General features: G+C 35.2%; 1 protein-coding gene across 3 annotated transcripts in view; it reads left to right on the top strand.

Moving 5' to 3' along the window:
* LOC125056593 (serum response factor homolog) overlaps positions 1-22,631 on the top strand; it is a 159,959-nt gene that overhangs the window by 2,220 nt on the left and 135,108 nt on the right. For all 3 annotated transcript variants that reach the window (XM_047659791.1, XM_047659783.1, XM_047659774.1), the window contains exon 2: positions 13,306-13,548. In XM_047659791.1, coding sequence (XP_047515747.1) covers positions 13,306-13,548 — 243 coding nt within the window. The remainder of the gene's footprint in view (positions 1-13,305; positions 13,549-22,631) is intronic.

Below are 22,631 nucleotides of genomic sequence, written 5' to 3'. Positions count from 1 at the left end.
GTATTTAAAAGAATTCAAAAATTATTATTAAGGATAAAATACAAGCTGGATATTATGTGCAATGTTTTATGCAGTGGTATTGGTGAAATATTAGTTAGCTAGTTACATAGCTACAAAGTAAGAAGAAACTGTTATATATAATTTCAGTTATCATAGCAGCCTTTGAATAGTAGAGGTTCGCCAATTCCCTGATTCATTATGTAGACATTGTCAATCTGCGTAGAGATGTGACTTCGCTATGTGGACATACCATTAATCCTAGAACATCCAGTTTATTGTACCCTCAGATGATATACAGATAATGGCAATTTAGTATCTTACAAAGAATTGCGATTGAAGTAGCGATCAATTAAAAATATTAACTCTATGTAGATGACAAATGTTAACTCTTTTATTCGCGCGACAGTTTAACGTGAATTATTTATTGTACAGCGATAGTATGAAACATGGAAATGAAAATAAAGCAGTTTTTTTTATAAATCGAAGAATAGAAGTCATGTATAAAATAATCAATACAAAGTTGTTAATTATGGATGTATGCCTATAGTTATTTTTGTTCGTTTACACAATGAGTTTTTGCGTGGCCATTGCACGCGAGCGCTGTCTCTCAGCGGGTTAGCAGCGTGCTCAACTCGGACACGAAACGTATCCGTTCTCGTTAAGCCTTTTTTACTTTATCTATACATTTATCTATTCTCTCTGGTACTATCTAATCGTATTGAAAATCTTGTTTTGATTCTGTTAAAGGTTAATTAACTTTTGTTTATGCGTTAGGTTAATTTTATTGTTGGTAAACTTTTGATTCATCATTTCATACATAATATATATTTGTATTCTGCCCTACGAACATTTTGACTGATATTTCTTCTTGAATAACTATCACGAGCAGATTGAGACATCTCTCTAAAAATATCTTAACGATTTCTTGATTTTAAAACATATTATATATATGTACTCTTATGCGTAATTTCATAATTGATTTAATGATTCATAGGACAAACATTTTTCTTCCCCAAGCCTGCTCATCTCTTATAACGTAAATGTTTTTATAACCTTTGGTCGTGTGTACTGAATACCAATGTCGTCTGTTGGTTTATCTTGACAATCTTTCAGTTGGTCCATCTTCCGTCAAGCGCCTCGAATACAAGAGTAATTACAACGCCGCGGGGGCTTCGAGGGACACGATTTGTCGGCAAACGTTGGTTTCTCGTCGGCAAGCATTGTGGCTGGGCCGACTTTGTCATGTTTAGCCGACAGAATCTAGCTTCGGGCATTGGTAGCTAAGGGATTTACTGTATACTTAAGAATTTAACGTGACTTTTAATTGCATTGCGGTGAATAAACGAATATTGAAGTAACAAATCAGATAATGCTTGGGTTAAATTAAATGTCTAATGTTGGAAAGATCACGATCTTAATACATAACCGGTCAGTTTAAATGAATGGACATTGCTCTTAAATAAAACCCCTTACCCTATGATGGCTTTCATTTTAAACTGCTTTTGTCCGAAGCGGGAATAAATTATACAGTCCGATATAGGTCCGATATAGTCCTTAAAGAGGACATTTTAATAAATTTAAAATAACGATTATCGTTGGGTCGCTGAGTCGTGATTTCGTTAGCTTCGTGGTTGGGTCTTTGGCTGGAGTAAGTCGTCACGAGCGATTACTAAATTAATTAGGGACTAGCCTGGATGTAGATTGCGAGTTAGATTATTTTCCCACACGACTAGTTGATATTATGTTCTAAACTGATATCATAAAAGTGAGCTATTTTATTCTTTAACTTTGTTTATGTCTTGACCGAATATATATATGGTAATGTACCTATGAGTGATGTTCCTTTCACAAATCTATTGTAATAGATTTTGATAGTAGAGTTTGTTTACAACGAAACAGTTCATGTTCGAGCTCGTAGTTCGTTACAATACCGCTAGATGTCTTTGATGGCGGGTATATTCGGGAACTTCTGATATTCTCTGCTCGCCTAGTACTTTTTAAGACATATTTGGTTCCTCGTTCCTCATGTTCAGCTTCAACTTAATAATAATAATAATAATAATAAATAACTAAAAATATTTTTTTAATTTACTTTTTATTGAACATACACCTACATAATTTCAAAAAGCTACCGAATGTTTTGGGTATTAATCGCACTCGCGTTACTTTGTAGTGAGTAAATCACCGTGAATAAATTTTATTGACTTTATTAGTCATAATTTTTTTAAAATACTTTTTTACATTTATGAATAAGACCGTTATGTTTATATTTTTATCCGGAGATTTTGCTGTCTATAATTACGAAACACGGGTCGTGAGATATAGGTCGGCGACGCGATCGCGACGCCCTGCAATTAGGTAGTGTTGTACGCAATGGGTAATTGTTTAATTTGATCTTCTCTCCGCACTCAACTTCAAAGTGTTTAGGCTCGATGGAATGTAGCTATTATGAGTGTTGTTGTAATAGATTTAATCTTTTCGCAGTATTACAAACATTTCTTAAGATCCTTAGGCATGACTTTACGCTTGATCATATATTTCATCAACATAATATCGACAAAAAATATAGTGGTGTTAAAGGATATTTTAATTTTTTACACATACATACACTTTTAAGTGAATTATGCATGCCCGCCTTAAATAGTTGTTTTACTAGGCGAGCATAAACTTAAGAAAGTACTTAACCACTGGCCAGCTTAATTAGAACTTTACCTGCGTTACCGCTTATTTGAAATCCACCATAACAGCATTGAATATCGAGTGGCATGGGGACTTAGATTGATTGGTCGGTCGGCAGGGAATGTCTAGCTTCTGGGCCCGCCTCCGAACGACACCTAGAGTGAACGCCTTGTTGTTATGCACGCCTAGTACGCAAGTGCCATTGAGAGCCAACAGCGCCTTTCACTACGACATTCATTGAAATCAATCAATCGTCAAACCTGTAAGGTACACACACATTTAGCACTCAACGCACTGCATGGTTTCACTTGACAGTATTATAAAAAGTTTAACCAATAACTTCGCTTATTCTATTTGTTATACTAAAATTAATTCAGTAATTCTAAATTGTTCCCAACATCAATCTCAATGCACAGCTTTGATTCGAGTTAGACAGGTGACAGTCAGTCCCCTGATTAGTTGAAAGGAACGACAGTTTGTCGTCCAATCGACTAATCGGCAAATTTATCGGTTGATAAACTTAGTTAACGGTCAGTGGTGTATATGTCACCGTAAAATTGTAAAAACCGTTACATTGTAATCTATCTCGCGAGATTGTAAACTGTCGAAAGATTGTCAACTCAACATACTGCTTGCAATTTAACGTATTATTATTCGGTAGTTATATGAAATTGTTGGGAAGTAAAATTAATCTGTAATTGACCAAAGAAGTTTGAATGATAACTAAGTTAGTGTAGTACAATCTACCGAATACCGATAACCGATAACCGCTAGATTACAATCAAACGGTTTTTACAATTTTACGTTAACATATACGCAGAACTATTAAAAATATTCTCTACATGATCTGAGTCTAGAATAAATCATGACAAAAATTTAACAAATACGGTTTAGCATAATCATAAAACGTTTTTACGGAATAATGAATGAAATGAATGAAAATTTTAGAATAATGCTATTTTTATTGGTTAAGCTTTGAAAAAACTAAAAAAGAAATCGCGTAATTTCAAAGACTCGCCGTCGTAATTCGGTTTTGTAAAGCGTATTTTAATATGGTGTAATTAAATGCACAGGCATTTTAATAAAGATAAAAATTACTGACGCATTACGTAATTGTCCTTGTTTATATTTTAGACTTACACGAATAATTAAACGCATAATAATAATTATATAATAATTCGATTTATCGCGAAAATATTTCGGATGCTTAGTACTTCATGCAGGTACTCCATTAATTTTAGTTAAGAAAGAAATAACACAGGCTAAATATTTTAGAACCGAAATTGTGTACATTTTATAAGTAGGGTACCGTCACTTAAGAATCCAGTTTTAACAGATTTAAATTAATCGATAAAAACTGCGTTATTAACCGTGATATGTAGAGTTTTAAACATATTTATAACAGCTTAAACTTAATGTTTGTTTTTGGTTATCGCGGCTAAATTTGTGTATCTATTTTAAATTCATCATTTAGTATTTTATACTTAAAACGCAACGCGAACACTCTGGCATTGAGTGTGTCCATGGGCATGGCGGTATCACTTACTTACTATCTATTTACCTCCTATTCTATAAAAATAAGTATTTAAATAGCTCACGCGATTTCACAGTTTGAGATAATGTTTCGCAAAGGTACATTTCAAGTTCGCTTAAGAAATTTATACGCGGCGGCACACCAGTGTACATAATTACTGTAATCCCCTAATGTACCATATAAATTACGTTTAACGGGTAAACTTTGTTGTACCCCGCCACCTGCGTTTACTAGTAGAATAGTAATCCCTGTATCAAATATATTAGTAGTACTGGCCAAGTTGCTTCAGCCTGCGGCTCTCATCTTTGATGTCGTAGAATCGATCCCCGGAACGGACATTCTGTCTATGTGCATGTGTATTTAACATTCGCTCGAACGGTGAAGGAAAACATTGTAAGGAAACCAGCTTGCATTAGACCCAAAAAGTTGATGGCTAATCACGTACTTGCCTATTAGATTGACAAATTGTCATGATACAGTTTCAAAAATCTAAGGCCTAGATCGAAAAAGGTTTTCTTTTTTGTTGATATCTATTAGGTTTAAGTTTTTGTAAGAATTCTGAGGTTTGCTACGTACGTAAATTCACAGTAAGGGCATGTTAGTTATTCCGTTCGATGTTATCAGCGGGTAAAAAGTATCGAGTCCACCCGTAACGTCTGATAGCTCGCCGTCAAAATATCCGAACGCAGCCAGCAGGGCCCCATCCATAATGTATCGGCACCGCGAATCCAATACATTATACATTTCCCAGTAAGTTTTTATTTGATTACGACTGCAGGAGCTGCGGCATTTTGCTTTTTATGTCAATTAAAAAAAATGACCAAACACAAGGATTTCGGTGGGAAAGTTCGCGTTCGTGCAATTGAACTAACTAAATGTTTTTTACCGCAGTTTCCCAGAACGGGGAAGGTTTTGATGTGAAACGAGATCTTGCCGCGGTCACCGCGTGGTCTGGAATTCTGTAGACCTTTCAAACGATACCGTTTTTACAGCCTTGATCGAGAGTCAAGGTTGGGTGACAATTTGTAAATCAGATGTAAGGTTTTTGAAAGCATTGAATTAGATTGGTCTCATCAGAGGTAGTATTGCGGCAATCGCCCACGCGATTGGTCGTGCGGTGGCAAGCGATAGTCACAAAGCAATCACGTGCGCGCCCACTTGACGCCTACTTATGCATAACATTGCGAAAAAAAGTTATCTTGTAATACAAGTTACTTCTATAACGGCCTTGTAGTCTTAATCATAGATATGGTCGTGAACCCTATATTAGTATCCTATAAGGTCAAAATTATTGGTTAAATTCCAAAACCATTAAGTGCTATAAATTTTTCAAAATGTGTACAAAAATATTACGTAGTCTTGCTAGCTTTGCAGTGAAAAATATCTAGGACACCCTCACGCAACATAATATAACGACCATGATAAACTGGTCATAATTGTGCTTAATCGCGCTTCAAGCTCGTTAATGAAGTATTTAGATAATCCGAATAATTCTGGTGGCGCATGTCGATCGTTAATTAAGCTATTTGTCAGGTGCCAGGCTCATTTACATTTCTCCCGGGTTGCCGAGGATACACTTAGTTGAGAACATCGAAACGACGTATTATTATCCTTTTAGGGAGGGCGGCATCTCTAGAGACTCGCTTGGCGTCCACGGAACCTTTCATTGGGACCACCTGTGTTTATTTCCTCGGACATATGAATTGTCCAGTAAATAAGGTTGGCGAAATATCTAGCCTCAGCGCGGCCATTACGCATTAAGTACTTATTTGTTTGGAACCAGACAATTTGTTTAAATTAAAAGTGGATTTCTACTGAAACTAGACCTTGCAACATATTTGTTTTGATAGGATTTAACAAAGGTTTGAATAAAGGGCCCATAAAGCTTGGATCGATAGCTGATAACATTAACATATTGTATGCAAGGTCTTGGTACATCTTGTTGGACAGGGGTATAAAATTGTCCTGTAAGGAACACAATTCATGGGAACTCGTTCTGGTCACCGACAGGCCATCAAGTTGAAGTTGCAGGTGAAATGTATTGACAACTGGTCTTCCTTGATGCATATCGGCGTGATGGTATCACCGTCGCGGCGCTTCAGTCGGCTCCTGTTACCCTCGCATTGTGGAGATCACAGATAAACGTTGTTTATTTAGCACTAAAATTAATTCAGTCAGCCATTATGAAAATAAATTAACAGTTAAACATATTTACGTCCTTAGCGTGCTCGGCTGCACTTTTTACGAATCAATAAAATGTATTGAATGTAAATACACTTATTAAATACGCATTTTATAACTCAACCCACTAATACACAAGGAATACGACGATCAAATTGATTTCCATCTTGAACAGCTGCGACTTAAAGATGTGGTTTATAGCCTATACTACTCAATGAACTTAATAAATCAAGGTCAAGTTAGCGCCCACAAAATGATAGCCTGTCTGCATGAACAACATTCGATAAATGGCAATAGGCGAACAGGAAACTTATGGAAGTCGTATATAATAATTTAAGGGCACGCTTGGACCGCCATTCATAAGCATTATCGCTGTTTATGAATGAAATCTACCGATTATAAACCTGCAATCGACACTGGCTGTTGATACCCGGTGCAACCACATTAAATTTACATGTAACACTAGGTCTTATAATAATTACGACCTAGTAAGGCTGTTATTGTATCAAGGATTGGCTATTGTTCTGTTAGATTGGGCATTGTCTCTTATAGAATCTATTATTGTATTGGTATCAGGTTCTTTAATTTTATTCTCTCTTTTCAGTCGACAAAAGAAATTTTGCACGCTGTGCAAAGTATCACTTGAGTTAAAGTTCTCACTTTCCAGGAACAAATGTCGAAGTGAATGGGCTCTTATTTAACCGAATTCATTTTTATAATATTTATGAAATTATTTTTGATAAAAATACTGGTTTTATTATCATTTGATCGCATGATCATACTCATATATAAACTTTTTAATGGTTTGAACTAATTACATCACTTTTGTATGTGCAAGGTAATTAAGTTATCTTATTGAATACTTGATTCTTTTATAAAACCTTTCACAAAATCCAGCTTATCTCATACCTTTCACAAAAAGTGTCAACTCGTTATTTACACGCCGCTCTGTTGCCTCTGGAATTACGGTTATGTTTCATTTATAATCGATAATTATTTAGAAGTCGTTCAGCTAATCGTTCCACTCACCTTAAAGCTACTATTTATCGGCAGCAACGTTCAATCAGCGATAAATATTGTATACAATCTAAATTTTAAATTTTCTTCTATCAACAATAATTTTCATCGATATAATGTGCTCAATGTCATACTAAACCTTAATCGCAATATAATGATAATGATTATAGGAACTAAAGGTACCCCTTATTAATTTGAAGGTCAAGTAAAGTCTGACGGGATTAATAGATCACTACTCGTTAGCATAATTGTGATAATGTTATACCTTCCCGTGCTTATATTAAACCGTGTCACATCCAATGTAGAATGGGATAATGGGCTTGGCTTTCACTTTTCAATCATTACCGACGATTCGATCGACTTTAATGGGTGTGGAGAATTGGCAACCCTTTACAAGATTCACATCGAGATTCTTAACTTAATTATCGCTGAATACCGCGAGTAGTTTCTTTTGGTATGAAGTAACAAATATCGTGTCGTTAAGCCTGATAAAGATATTACGTTAAACGGAAATCTTATTTTAGTTTATGTTTACTGTAAATTAAAAATAAATAAATTGTATTGGCGCCATCGCCTTGGAGCACTTTATTTTATTGATATTGATTTACGCTTTTGATACCTCAAAATTAAAATTAATTTTAATTATCACAATTACAGCCGGTTGCGTAGGCAGGCTTTTAACAGTTGTAATGAAACGATTCATAACTTTATTTAGTAAGTAATTGGTATATAAATTTAATATATATAAATTTAACGGCCTTTAATATCTGCCTTATGCAAATAGTGCCACAGTATCCTCGCCTTACAAGTGCGATGACGTAAAGATAGCTGAGCTGGCAGACACCGCCACGTGGCGTTCAGGTAGGCAGGAGACGACCCGTTTAGACCTTTTACGCTTAATCCATTCGAGTACTACACAAATATGGCAACCTTGTTTCATAACCTGTTTTTGGGGTTTCCTCGATCCCTGGTGTATATAATGCGTGTTTACGGTGCGTTTATAAGTCAAAACTGCGCCCTTATAGGGAAGCCGTTGAGCCAATTTCGTCTTATTTGATTTGTTGACTTCTGTCGAACTTCAGCCTTGGCTTAAAAAAAGTTAAGCTTTTGTTATTCTTATCAGTTAAAAAGGAAACGAAAGTAATCTTTTATATAATCTACATTTTACTTTATTTCAAAATATGTATGTGATTAATTTTGTAAGTCGGAACACCGTTGATTATGAAGTTGATTGTCGGTCTTTTTAGTTAAATGTGTTACAAGGATGTTGTATTGTAAAAAAGATGTTCAAGAACACGAAAATTTTCCGTTAAACGCGCCTCTTGTAAAACTAAGGGCTAAAGATAAATACTATATATTCTTTTAAAATTATTTCTTATTATTATAGCAAATACTGAAAATTATAGGGTCGTGCTGAGCCGTTGAGTAGGCAATATAACATCTGGACTTGAAGATATAATTGTATTTATTATAGTCTAGATCTTACATGAATTGTACAAGTTTTATGAATGAGCATTACTCATACTATTTTACTGTGTTGGAATTTTTAATATAATATTACATGACCTTAAATCTGTACTATTTCGCATTAACCATATATTGGTCCTGTACAAACTGGAACAACCATTTTTATTAACTTAAATTATACCTAATTCCAAAAAAATAGAAACGCCTTTAACGTCCTTTTTTAATTGTCCGTTGATCTTGCAAAATCATTACTTCAGTAGGTACTTTAACTACAAAATTATGTTATGTTTGATACTGAATTATATTTAATGTAGTTTATTTGTAAAGATTTGTTTGTTATAAATAAATGGATATTTTCTTCCAATTGCCATATTAATTGCCAATATAGTAGAAACATATACCTCTGTAATTTTGTTTGATATTTATTTTGTATAGTTCTTTATACTATATTTAAATACAACTAGGATTGGATTCTTACTGTAAAATAACTAAATAGTAAAAAAATTGACTTGCCGCCTAGTAATTTTTGCAATAAACATCGTAGTATTTTGATTAGCACCTTTATATTCCCATCTTGGCTTGCCTGACAATTACTGTTAGCTTCTATACTAATGTGAGTCTGGTAAGTGTTCATAATGGTCTTCTAGGCTCCATTACCGCCAGGAACGAGTTGAATTTTATGCTGTTATTGCAGTTTGCATTTAATTATTGGTTCTTGTAGCTTTCGTTAATGGTGTTAATACTTCACGCTGAGACGCGGTCGCAATAGGAGGCGACAAATCGTTGTCGTCATTTTTTGCGCAGAATAAATGCTTTTTGTTCAGAAAATGGCTTCGAGTGCAAATTTACTCGGCCCTCAGATGTTTCCCATTCGAAGAAAATGCGGCAGCTTTTATGTAAAATAGAAATAATTTCTTATGAAATTGAACGTAAATTAAATATGTATTATTATGTAGTAATACCTAAATATTAGTTAGTAGGTATTTTATGTACTAAATGCTCGTTACTTTTGATAAAATAATTTGTATGTTTATAACATAACTAATAGGTACCATAATGGCCTCCAGGCGATGAAGATATCTGAAATTATGAAGCTTTCGGTCTGAGCCGACGAACGTGTGCCATTATTCAATAAAATTAAAACGCTATAAAACATGAAGTATGCATCAAGTGCACTACAATTTGGTTAAGAACCACGGCATATGCGCGATTTAATATTATTATTTGACGGTGGCTTTTTGCAATGAATGCTGATTTCCGCGAACCGCTCTCTTGCTGTGACGCGTTGGTTGTTCTCTGTCAGAAGCTGAATTAAACGAGGCTGGCTTGCAATTAAGGGCTGTTTACTGGGCATTAATTTTTGGCAATAAAAGACGAGCATGCTTAAAATGTTCGGTACGCACGCGCTTGGATGCTCCGTGGGAAAAGCGGTCGCTTTGTACTGCATTGTATTTGTAATTAGCAGTTTTTTTGAGCGCCATCTCTCGAGGCGCACTTGGAGAAATGTCACATCTCGTAATGCGATGTCCCAAATGTTTTCCATTAATTTGTGACTGGACCACAACTTATTTTACATTGAAATGCTTTTTATTTTGAGCTCGACAGGTCTCCGTTGTACAAGCAACAAATTTTGTATAATCTGCATCGTTTATGTCTTTCATGGTAATTCTTATATAAAGGAATTGATTTGACATTTCCCCTTATCGGCGTGTTCATGTAAATTTATTAGATAGTGTTGTATATTTTTATTGTTATATACATAGAGAAAATTGTAAATATTAGTAATTAATGATTGATTTATGAATGTCTGGCAATGGGTTATTAATGATGTTACGAAGTAGAATTTTCTCTGATTGTAGGTGAAATCTTAGAGCAGTCGCCATGTCGATGTCGGCGCCAGGTCTCATCCTAGTTTTCTTTGCTTGTAATGTTCTGAATGTCTGATGTTTATTGAATTACTAGATAATGAATAAAAGATGACGTGTTGTTGCATAAATACCGATTTATTGTAACTGTCATTAGTGGACTATATTTGCAAGTAATTAATCGTTTGATACATATGATATTGCGATGTATTTAAAAAACATCTTGGAAGTCGAACAATGTTGGCCTAGTGGCTTCATCGTGCGACTCTCATACCTGATGTCGTAGGTTCGATCCCAGGCTGTTCACCAATGGACATTCTTTCTATGTGCCCATTTAACATTTGCTCGAACGGTGAAGGAAAACATCGTGAGGAAACCGACATGTCTTCGACCCAAAAAGTCGACGGCGTGTGTCAGGCACTGGAGGCTGATCACCTACTTGCCTATTAGATTTAAAAATGATCATGAAACATATTCAGAAATCTGAGGCCAAGGCTTAAAGAGGTTGTAGCACCACTGTTTATTTTTTTCTTAGAACTCTTAGGGCTGTATTATAAAGGGGTATCACATATGTATTTCGACTAAAAATTTGTAACGCAATACTATCATTCTCACTTGCATTTTGTGACAGTCGCCTGAATATTCATTACTGTATCTCTTACAAAACGTAAGACCAAATTAATTAGTAAGTGTTGTCACGCGATCATTTGTATGAAATAATTGGAGATTCACATATAGCTTGCACCATATTTTGTAAGTTACTTCTGATAAAATACAACTGTTCTATAGATACTACACCTAAGTGCAGTTTTAATCTATAATTATTATTATTTCCCTTTTATCGTTAACATAATGTTGATATTGTTTTCTTGTTTGTAATGGCATTTTGTGTCAACAGGGGCGATAAAATTAATGTAGTTTAATTCGGCGCACGCGCACTGATTGGACTACCTGTTTTCGAATTTTGTTGCACTTGATACTACTATCTCTCGTGACTTAACTGGATCACATGTCAAGTGTATTTTTTTGCAAAACTTAATCGTTAAAAGGGAGCCGCTCCGCCAATCAACGGCGTAGGTTGTTTATAGTATTATTTTTACGTAGGCACTTGTAAGAGATTTCTTAGAAGTAGTAGATATCCGCCCATAAATTCAATTCAATAGGTTCAACTGTTGTTCATACGTTTATTGTTGAAGAAAATGTTTTAATGATAGAATTGCGATAATATTTAAACGTTTTCATAATCATAATTTAAAGAAGACGAGAGAGTACTTTAGTTAAAATGTACTATTACACTGATTAAGCTTTTATGAATGGATTAGTAGATAGTAAATATGAACTATGTATTTAAAAGTAACGAATAATCTGATATAGCACATATATATTTTTAAATGGTCTTACATAATCGCCAACATTTAATTTTCCCGTTACATGCTTCACTAATGACTTAATACGATAACAATTCATTATTTTTGCACTTTTGACTTTTGACAATTTAAAGAAAGTCCCGGACGTCTTTAATAATAATTGGATGCCATTTCGACCATTCAATCGAGAGTTTTTTGGAATTTTTAATTTGTATACGATTGTTTGCTGATTTTTCTCCCTCGTCAATCATATTTAACAACAAAACTCATTATTGGTGCATTTGTAATTGTCAATTTTGGCAGTGTCCCGACAGACCTTATTTTTTGCGTGTTAAGGGTCAATTCACTTTCGAGTATAATGCACTTAGTATCATGAATGCAATTGAGCTGCTAATTACTGCTTATCATCAATCATATCATTGATCGATGACACCTTGCTTAAGCGCTAGTAGGGCGTGTTATTCGCACCGGCACATACATAAATTATTGTCATTGCATTTCCTCATTAATTATGAGATTTTACCACCTCGAAATATTTGATAAAATCTCCTGACATTGTATAAATCTTGTTGAATTAATATCGATTTATGTGTCTCGTACACGAATTAGTTCAGACCTTAGTTCTTCATCTTTACATAACTATGTAGTTTTCTAGGCGCCAGTAAACATTTTACAACGCATTACAGTTTCGACAATTGTCGGCGTCAAGTTGATCTATTATCGAACAAATAACTCTTATGTAAGAAATGATAGAGTTCAAATTACGCTGATGTCTGGAAACAGTAATTGGTTTAAATCGTGTAGGTGGCGCTAGTGGGTGTGATAATTCCTCGGGCACACATAAAGCCGTGAGAGAGTGATATTGCTCCCGAAAACGTATAGAGGTTTACTTACGAATTAGGGGCGTGGGAGAGGCGAAAGGTCAAAAAAATATGGGTTTAATAGTTTCATTTCTCACATGAATCCTTTAGTTTAGGGAATATATCTCTAGTGTATTGATATTCATTGATACATGACTATGCGTCATTTAGGTAACTAGTAAATTTTCCGTGAAAAAACAGTGTCTCCATAATGATGCTACTAACGCCGGTACATATCTTTCATTTTCTTCAAAAAGATTATGTTTTTAATTATATCTTTGCCAGAATTGACTTTGTATGAATAAGTTTAATAATTATATTTCTTTTTATTTCAGGCTTACGAACTGTCAACACTAACGGGAACACAAGTGATGTTATTGGTTGCGTCAGAAACCGGACATGTGTACACATTTGCTACGCGGAAACTTCAACCGATGATCACATCAGATTCGGGAAAGCGGCTCATACAGACCTGCTTAAATTCACCCGACCCTCCCACGACGAGCGAGCAGAGAATGGCATCCACGGGCTACGAGGAGACCGAGCTAACGTATAATGTCGTCGACGACGATATGAAGGTGAGGCAATTGGCGTATGCTGGTTCCGCGCAGTATCCAATAGATCATCATCCGGGGCTGGCCCCGTCGCCATTGCAGCAGTACCATCAACACCCCCCTTGTCCCTCCCCACTCCCCTTAGGCTCATTAGGGCAACCGTACTCCCACGCACACCTCTCACACCCTCACATGTCACATCATCCGCAACGGTAGTTCAGATGGCACTCGACTTTATCCCGTTTTGCTATTTAATTACATCAATGTCGATCGATCTCGATATGAGAAGCGATTCCTATCGGGATAGTCACGTTCTAAGTAAACCTATAAATTGCGTCAATATATCATTTATGCAAGCAAAAGCTTTTTGTAATTAGTCCGAAAACAATTTTATCCGTCACGATTTTCAAGAATTTGAGTGGTGTAAATTGACATTGTTTTCGCAAATTGGTCGATAACGTTTTCTTCATGATAAGCGTAAATTTTGTGTAACTGATTGGGAATCCAAATTGACAGGTAAATTCGGATTGTGATAAACGAAATTGAGTATTTTTTGTCTGACAGAAATTAATGCTACCGTATACAAAGATGAATCATTTGCTACGTGTTTACTTATGTTGATCTAAAGCTTTATTAAAATATTCTTTCGATTACGATGGGTTAAAATCAATTAAATATATATTAATAAATCATTCATCTGCACAACGATCAATTGTTAAACTGATAGACGTGGTAGTGATGTCAAAACCAATAGATCAAGTAGCGTTTTATAATATTTAAAATCGTTTCTTAATTAACGTTGAAACCGGTTGAGACCCGAACGATTCATAACCACAGACGTGAATAAGTACGAGCTACTAGGCATTTGTTCGATGAATAAATATCCTTTCAAACAGAATTATAATCAATATTAATATTCTTTCTAATGATTTTGTAATATTAAAATTTAATTCATAGTTTTGAACGTACAGTTCATCTATGTCGTACGATATTGAGTTGTTTATTACTTTGTATCTATCCGGTTCCTAGCCTCCGTAAAAAGAAAAATTCTCAATACAGTAGCAGGTGTTTGAAACTAGAGACGGATTCCAATTATCGAGAGGACTCGGGAGGCCTTAAATCTACTTCACCTGATCCGGATTATCAAGAAACTTAATTAAAAATTACTTTTGACCGAGAAGAATGTTTCGTTATAAATTCTGCTGTCAAACATGACGTTATAATGTTAATGCTAGCTTGACAGCACTTGCTTGTCAAGTATGATATTAATATCCGGAAGTTTGTGTACTACCCCATGGTTTGGCTTAGTATAGTTAATATTACAGGTTTTAATATTAAGAAACTAGAAAAAAGAATGTCCCATGTAAATAATTTTCAAATTTTAACAATAGATATGACTAAATTGATTGAATGAATTCTCTTGTTTCGCTCGATAAAAATCTATTCCCAGGATTGGCTAAGTTTGACACGCAGGTTAACACGACCGCGCCAACAGTTATTGTTCACGCATCGTCGATAAGTCTATTGGATCAAAATATACACGGTGTAATTACGATCTGAGGAGATAAGAGTCTGCCGTCTCTTTGGCTCTCTCTATTATATTTAATCGTGACTAGCGTACACCATTTTCGTGGTCTAGTTCTAAAGAAATAATTATTTGTATTAGAGTCATGTACGTTGTTATGATTATTTAAGTATTCTTCACGTGTTATTGTCGTAGTTGAGCGCGAATAAACGGTATTAGCTATGCTCCGAGTTGATGCTCGTAATATGGTCTTTGTAGGATGCAGATACTCTTGTGCATGAATTAGCGGTATAAATGTGGAATTCGGTCAGTGCCCTCGCTACAAACAGATCTCCTAATCTTGCATTCGTTGTCTAAATGTTTCGTAATAGCTCTTGAGATTCGCTTTCAATGCGCAATATTTTCACTATAGGTTTTAAAACTTGGAATTTCGTGTCTCGGGATTGAAAACTGTATAGTCACTAGATCTAGGTTATTGGTTTTTAGTCTGCAGTTCCAAGACTGGAATGGAGGCTGTGAGTCATCTCGGTAATATATTCTATGTCACACGCACGAGACACGCGCCTATTTGATATTGCTCGATAATCGCTCGTTAGACCTCTCGCGCCTTGCTTTATTAACTTATCAAGACTATTGTTTTGATAAACGCCCCAGCAATTTCTGTTGACTCATCGTATTGTGAGGCATAATTGTCCGTATGTAAGCCGATTGCTCTTGTGCAACCCTGACTTGTAGCAACAATAAAGCTAATTTGACTAATAGGTGCGTTGTAATCGTCACCGCGTGTGGTTTAGGGATTAACTACAATATCATCGAAGGCTTTTTAGCCAATAAGAAGCGCTCGAATACTATTGTTCTAGTTTTTTGTTTCATCTTATTTAGAATTGTATGCCATGTATCGCTACCAGTGATTTTATTTAAAAACAACCAGCTTTTTATCGGTAATTTGTAATTTTTGTTATGTAGTTTCAAAATAAAAATTACCTGTTTATTCAAGAAGATTTCTCAAAATCACACAGAACGACAGATGCGGTAATTATTTAATTATTGATGCTTGAACGCACCGCCGAATCGATTTTTTAATTATTTGATGTTTGCGAAATTCGTATTAAATGATGGGCTGTGCCTTGTAATTAGTAAACCGGCGACCACCTCGATGAAAGACAAATGTTTAAGAATAAAGGCTGGTAATCTTTATCCGCCCCTGCTGTGTTACTTTCAAGTAGAAAAATGGGAATTTAAATTTGCGTTCGTAGTTGAGTAATTAGTTAGGCGGTGGAACGGTGAAATCGTTTCAATGTGGATCCTATAAATATGTTTAAAGTTTGCATTATCTACGAAAATATGAGTGAGCAGTCCGTCTTCGTCTGCATAATTCAGCCGCAGTTGGCATTTCCAAGTTCCTCAGTATGTATTTATGTACGAGATTTTGTGACTTCGTAATGTTTTCGAAATCCTTATTATATTGTATACGCATAAATACAAATTACAATGGCCGTACCGTCATACCCAATCGTTAAGTCGGCGAATGTAAAGTCGAAAGCGCCAGCGTCGCCAGCTTATTTGAGACATTTTTTGTTTATGATTTTTTTAATAGTGTCACTTAATGTCAGTTAAATTTGTTTGAACCGTCTTTGCAGACATATTAAACTTATATACCTTCGAAAAGGGCTAGTTTAAAGGCATATCTACTTTTATTTCGTAAGTAAAGACATATAATGCACACAAATTCAAAAAGGACGTCAAGATATGTTAATCATTAACATATATTTTAAATGTAAGAAATCGAATATTTTTAAATGTGAAAGTTTATGTTGCCATGTGCACGGATTTAACTTGAAAATGAGTCATGGAATTAAAGTATTTAATTAAGCACACTGACATCCTAGAACTTGGTGCCAAGTAATCCGAAATCAGCGTTTGTATCGGGTATAATTCCGCTCACATCTCGGTTACCGCAAACCTAATGATTAGCAGTGGAGGTCCTCTTTTGTATGCGCTGGGCATGACAATTTCTGTATGCAAGCTAAGGCCCCACTATCCCGTACACATCGGATCCAGAGACTTCCGCGACTGCCCGTCCTGATTGCTCTAATTGAAATTTATTCGCTGCTCCGAAACGAGTCCCGATTCCCCAATGTCATCACTAATCCATTAGATTAATGAATAAACGTGCAACTATTGTCTTGGCTTGTTCAATTATGTATGCGCCTGTGTTCATGCGGTCTCGTTTACTGGATTGACGCTGGACCCTTCTCATCCATTATAGATTTAGTTGCATATCTCGCAAGATGCGACTGTCCGCTTTATTTCGATAATTGGATTCCTTTTAAAATTTCGTTATGAATGGAATAGTTTATCACAAACGGTTTCATATTATAAAAAATCTATTATAGAGATGTTCTGTTTGCATTTATTGGTTCGGATTAAAATTGGAACTGAATGCGTAGATTATGCTCGATTGATTCGCCGAAAGCGTGTCGGCCCACTTCCTAAAACTAGACTGGGAGACGCAGATGGTTAAAATTAGGCCCGCCCGGAATAGCGTAAACTGGTGCGTGCCCCGTCACCGCGCACTGCGCAACGACCTCACGCCGATATTGTATTACACTATATCCCAACAACTCAACTATCATTTATTAATAATCAAACATAAGCCGTCCTTTGTTGTTAAAAAACAAATGAATAAACGCCTTTATGCATTTAGTTTGGTTAACGTGCTAATTTAGTTTCTTATTTTGTTTCCGGCGTTTTGAAAACAGTACATAGATACAAAGTATTACACTGTTAGTTAATTTAACGTAAATAGAATTAGCAAACATCTTACGCATGCGTGTTGAATATCCTAAAATATTTCTGCTCATCAAACCGATAACATAAAGAAACATGACGTTGAATTTTTTTCAAATTACTGGGTCGAAACGCAAACAATGTTTTCCTCTGTCATCGAGAGAATATACAAGTTATCGGTCATCCTTTTGTATCGCGATCTCGACGCGTCGATACGTTGTTGCTCCACAGAGGTCGAACGCATTATTGTTTCTTTTACAATGCCGCTTTCCTTTACAATGTCTTTACTTTTCATACTCAGCTAGAATTGTACATCGTTTTGCGCTAGAGTACCGTAGGAATAGTTGCAGGTTGGAACTGGGTTTGGGGTTTGACCGTTAGCCCGTGGGAAAAAGCTAGAACTAGTCGACGATGCTTTGTTAGGACGATTGTCCACTACCGTGGTAGATGGGGCGATAGGCTGGCTCCCCAATGACAGCTATGGGAAAACTAAACGCGCCTAACTAATGAAACCAAATGATTGTATCTTATTCGCAATCAAAAAGGTGATGTAAAAGTTATAAATAATTTAAGATTTCTTGAATAAGTAAGGCAAATAGAAAGAAGATAACACCGCTGCATTCAATTGTACTATAAAAGGAGCAGAAGTGAACGACATTTATGGCACTATCGGAACGTCTAGTTTTCATGTACCTGTGTCTGTCTAACATCGTCTAAATTCTAATATATTCCACACACGTTTGACGCTAACTCAAAAGCTATTGAGATTCGAAAACAAATCTTTTAAAACTATAGGACTGTGTCAATCCATCATAGTTTTTCTATTGGCCTACAGAGAGCTTGCATAAACAAAGAGCTTTCAAATGGTAATCCTTGGAACGTGCCGCGAATTAGTTCCGTCGTTCACATGCTACGTGGGAACTCATATTAAGTTCTAAAAGATATTTTGTAATGAGGCATTTAGTTGAATTTTAAACAATAAAGAGGAGAGAAGGTGAATGCTATTAAGTTGATCTAGCAATAAATTAGGTCGTTGAATAACTTGTTTGTATTTAAAACAATTGACCTTATATGGCCACCTACATAAACGGTGATATAATCAGTGTTGGCGAACGCGCGTCACAACTGCGTGGGCGGCGCGGCGTCCTTCCGAATCTAATACCGTGATCAGATAAAACTGCTTTCATGATAATTATTAAAAGTGTAAGTTCATTAGACTTCCTAATCGGGTTTCATAACACGCGCCAACCATACATTGCATCGTTTTGAAGTAGTTCCCGTCTTTTGAACTGGTGAAATCATCGTACAAACATAGTTAATGGTATGTTTTCAGAAGTCGTGTTCCTGGTAAATTTACGGGAACAATTAAACATAAAGAGTAGATGTTTCGTGCTTTATTCCTTTGTACGTCAGTTGCAATATATTGTAGCAAATGCGCGCATGCTTCCAGTACTCAATGATTTACATTCACCGGTACTACGTATACATCACGTTTAACTAGATGCTTCGGAAATTGTTGTCAGGCATCTACGTGCTGCGAATATGGGCGCATAATAGCTTTGTTTATCGCGAACATCGTCCCTTTTTGATTTTACGTTCTCTTCAAAATTATATACCTTATAACTTTCCGGTTTTAGGTAGCTTTCATTCTGGAAGCTGTAACATGCTTAGTATTGTATAATAATACTTAAATAGGAATAATAATATTGTTTCGTAAATTTTTTGCGGATTAGTCGTTGCATAAAGTTTTAATTGACCATTGGTAAAGAGCGTGGATTCCAAGCGTAGTTGATTTTAGATCAGCCGGTTGAAGTGATCGGGGTCGCAACTTGTTAGGGTTTGGTGTAAGTTATAAATGGGATTGGAAAGATGTTTCAAAAATTTAGTTAGTTTATTTGATATTTATAGCAGGATATTTAGAAACATTCACGGCTTCTAAACACCTATTGCGTCATATCGAAAGTGGTATTAAACTTAAAAACCTTGACAGTGTATCAAGTATTCTTGATCTCTGACAACTCGGCTACAGGATTTGCCTTTTCGTTCTTCCAAACGTACTTTCGCTTATGCTAGACAAGGACCAGTGATTACTATTAGGCTCTTACTTCCGTCCGCCTACGACAGCGCGGCCGCCGCCTACGCGTGTTACTTAAAAATCGCAAGTTCATACACTTTGTTGCGATAATTCTGTCACATACAGTTTCAAAAGCTTTTTATTGCAACTTAATACGCGACCATCTAACCTTTGTGAATTGGATGGCTTAACAATCGATATTTATTGCACCGTTTTAGTACCTGTTCGGTCGTGAAATTGATAACAATTTAAAGAGAATGGCAAAATATGTCAAATGTTATAAAGATTTTTGTGAGTATTCAAATGGTTGGCGGATAACTGTTGTCGCAAGAATGACATCAACACGTAGGTGGTTCCAGCTATAAAAGAGTTCGCGGTTATTTTGTGATACAAAAGCTTTCTAAATGGCCATCCTTAAATTAGGACTTAATTCCGAACACCTCTCCGTTGTGCAGATATCAGATTCGTGTTTCGCAATAACGGTATAACACTTTCAAAAAGTCACGGTCAGGATCGATAAAAGTTTTTCGGTTAATGATGGCCTATGGCCACTACGAGGTAAATAATTGATTGTACCCATTCAAAAATTATTTAAAATATCAGCTTTATGCTTGCACAATATAATACGAATCTGTAAGGCTATAGATTCGTTAATCATCATATAAAGGCCGATTTACATTATCTTAGTGTTTAGGAGAGTGCTTTAGTACAACTTGAAAGGCAAGTTCTTTGCAAGCAAGTAGCGTTTACATGTTTCAACTAAAGTACTATCCTAAAGCACTCTCCTAAACACTAAGATAATGTAAATCGGCCTTAAGACTAGAGTATAATTAGGGAGTTATTATAAATCTTATATCTTGGTAGCAAAATCTTCGTAGAATTAATTTCTGTCCAAAACGTAATTTTAAAACAAAAAGCTTACACCCTAATTCTTGTAAATCCTGATGTTGTAAGAGATTATCATAAAACTATCATAAATTGTCCACATTGGAAGGGAACAATACACAGTAGCCAAGCAAACTGAAATGGATATAAACAAAATATTTATTGTAAGACGGAACGTGACTTGATTTACCAAATCAAACAAAACGCGAGGCTCGGCATCTTACAATGCTACGCTATGTAAATTTTGTTTATAATTTCGCGTAATTAATTTTAATTTTAGGATTTTTACTGTAATGCATTTGATTCGAATAATTCTCAGGCCATTATTGAAGTGCCATCATCTGTGTAGTTTTTAAGTGGTTGATATTTCAATTCATTAGTTAATTATAAGCTCACCTACTCGTGCACGTCCTTACTCTGTATGCTCATGTCCATTTCATTCCTTTTTATCCTTTTCCTGTCACATCGTAGGTTCTAAGTAATCTGGTGGTGCTGCAATGGCTTTGAAGTCGTATTTATTAGGTGATCTCTTTTACAATGAAATTGTTCTGATTAATATATTATATTAGTTAATTATGGCTCTCCGTGAAGGACAGCCAGAAGTATTGATACCTGTATTGATGTAACGTAACATTCCCAGTTTGCGCTTTAGCCCAGTAACATTGTTTGTGATCCATCCAGTGTATCGTATAGTAGGTATAAGGCATGTGTGTGAACGATTTTTGTTGACGCTTTATTTAATATGAATAAAAACAAATGGTGCTAAAACATATTTTGATATACAATTTTCAAAGAGATATTTTTTAAAGCGTCAAGCTCCCAATTGTACTAGTGTTTTTGTAATTATACATACACTAGTGCGGTTGGATTGAATATATAAGCGTAATAATAAATTAATATGCTAGTTGTGTTGAATGAGGTACTTACATTAGTTCTTGGACTTTAGTGCCTTATGTGAAATGATCTGATATTGTAGATTAACTATATATTGTGAATGTCCATACTTTTTATTTATGTAGTGAGAAATCGCTATGAATCAGATAATAAAAATAAATTAGTACTAGCGACAATAAAATGCTCACTTGTCGGACTGAACTCAATCTGTACTTAAGTTAACCAAACGCTAGTCCACATACAGAATACTCAATAGTAAAATTTAAGTCAGTGCTTATTTAATAGCTGTACGCAATGACTTACATTTTAATTACACCCAGAATTCACATGAAACTGTATGATTAAGGTACATATATCAAAATGCAAACATTCTTCACTTTACATTTCTAAAATGTGCAAATGTATTTTTCTATAATATATGACTGAATATCGATCGTGTAAAGCGAAGAAATATATTTAAATGAAATTAAGTTTTTTGACAAGCTTTCATTTCGTTTCAAAGCAATTATTCATGGACGACTGATTAATGCGACGCACAGCATTGAGGTAATAATTACATAAAGGTACCGTCTTCAGACACAATTTTAGTGTTATTTTAAGGACCATTTTTTTGTGTATATAAATCTATAATATATTTTGCTTTCACATATTAAAACGTCGATAGAAAAACTTAATTTTCCAAGTCCCATTGATTGATTTTACGAGAGAACTTGTAAAATTGTATCTCTAGTGACTCATTGAAGCAATGTGATAGATTTAATACCTAAAGATGCTAGATCATTGTTACTGTAAAAAACATGTGTAAATATGTACAATAAACTAAAGCAATAAGCAAGAGTAATTATAATTCTAGATGCAATGTTGTACAATGTTCTATTTAAATATTTTTAAAAGATTTAATCTACTATATTTTTAATATGTCCTATTTTATCGTTCGAA

The sequence above is a fragment of the Pieris napi genome, chromosome 2 (assembly GCF_905475465.1).
Source record: "Pieris napi chromosome 2, ilPieNapi1.2, whole genome shotgun sequence".
In the NCBI taxonomy this organism is placed as follows: domain Eukaryota; kingdom Metazoa; phylum Arthropoda; class Insecta; order Lepidoptera; family Pieridae; genus Pieris; species Pieris napi.
This window is presented reverse-complemented; position numbering and strand designations above follow the sequence as displayed.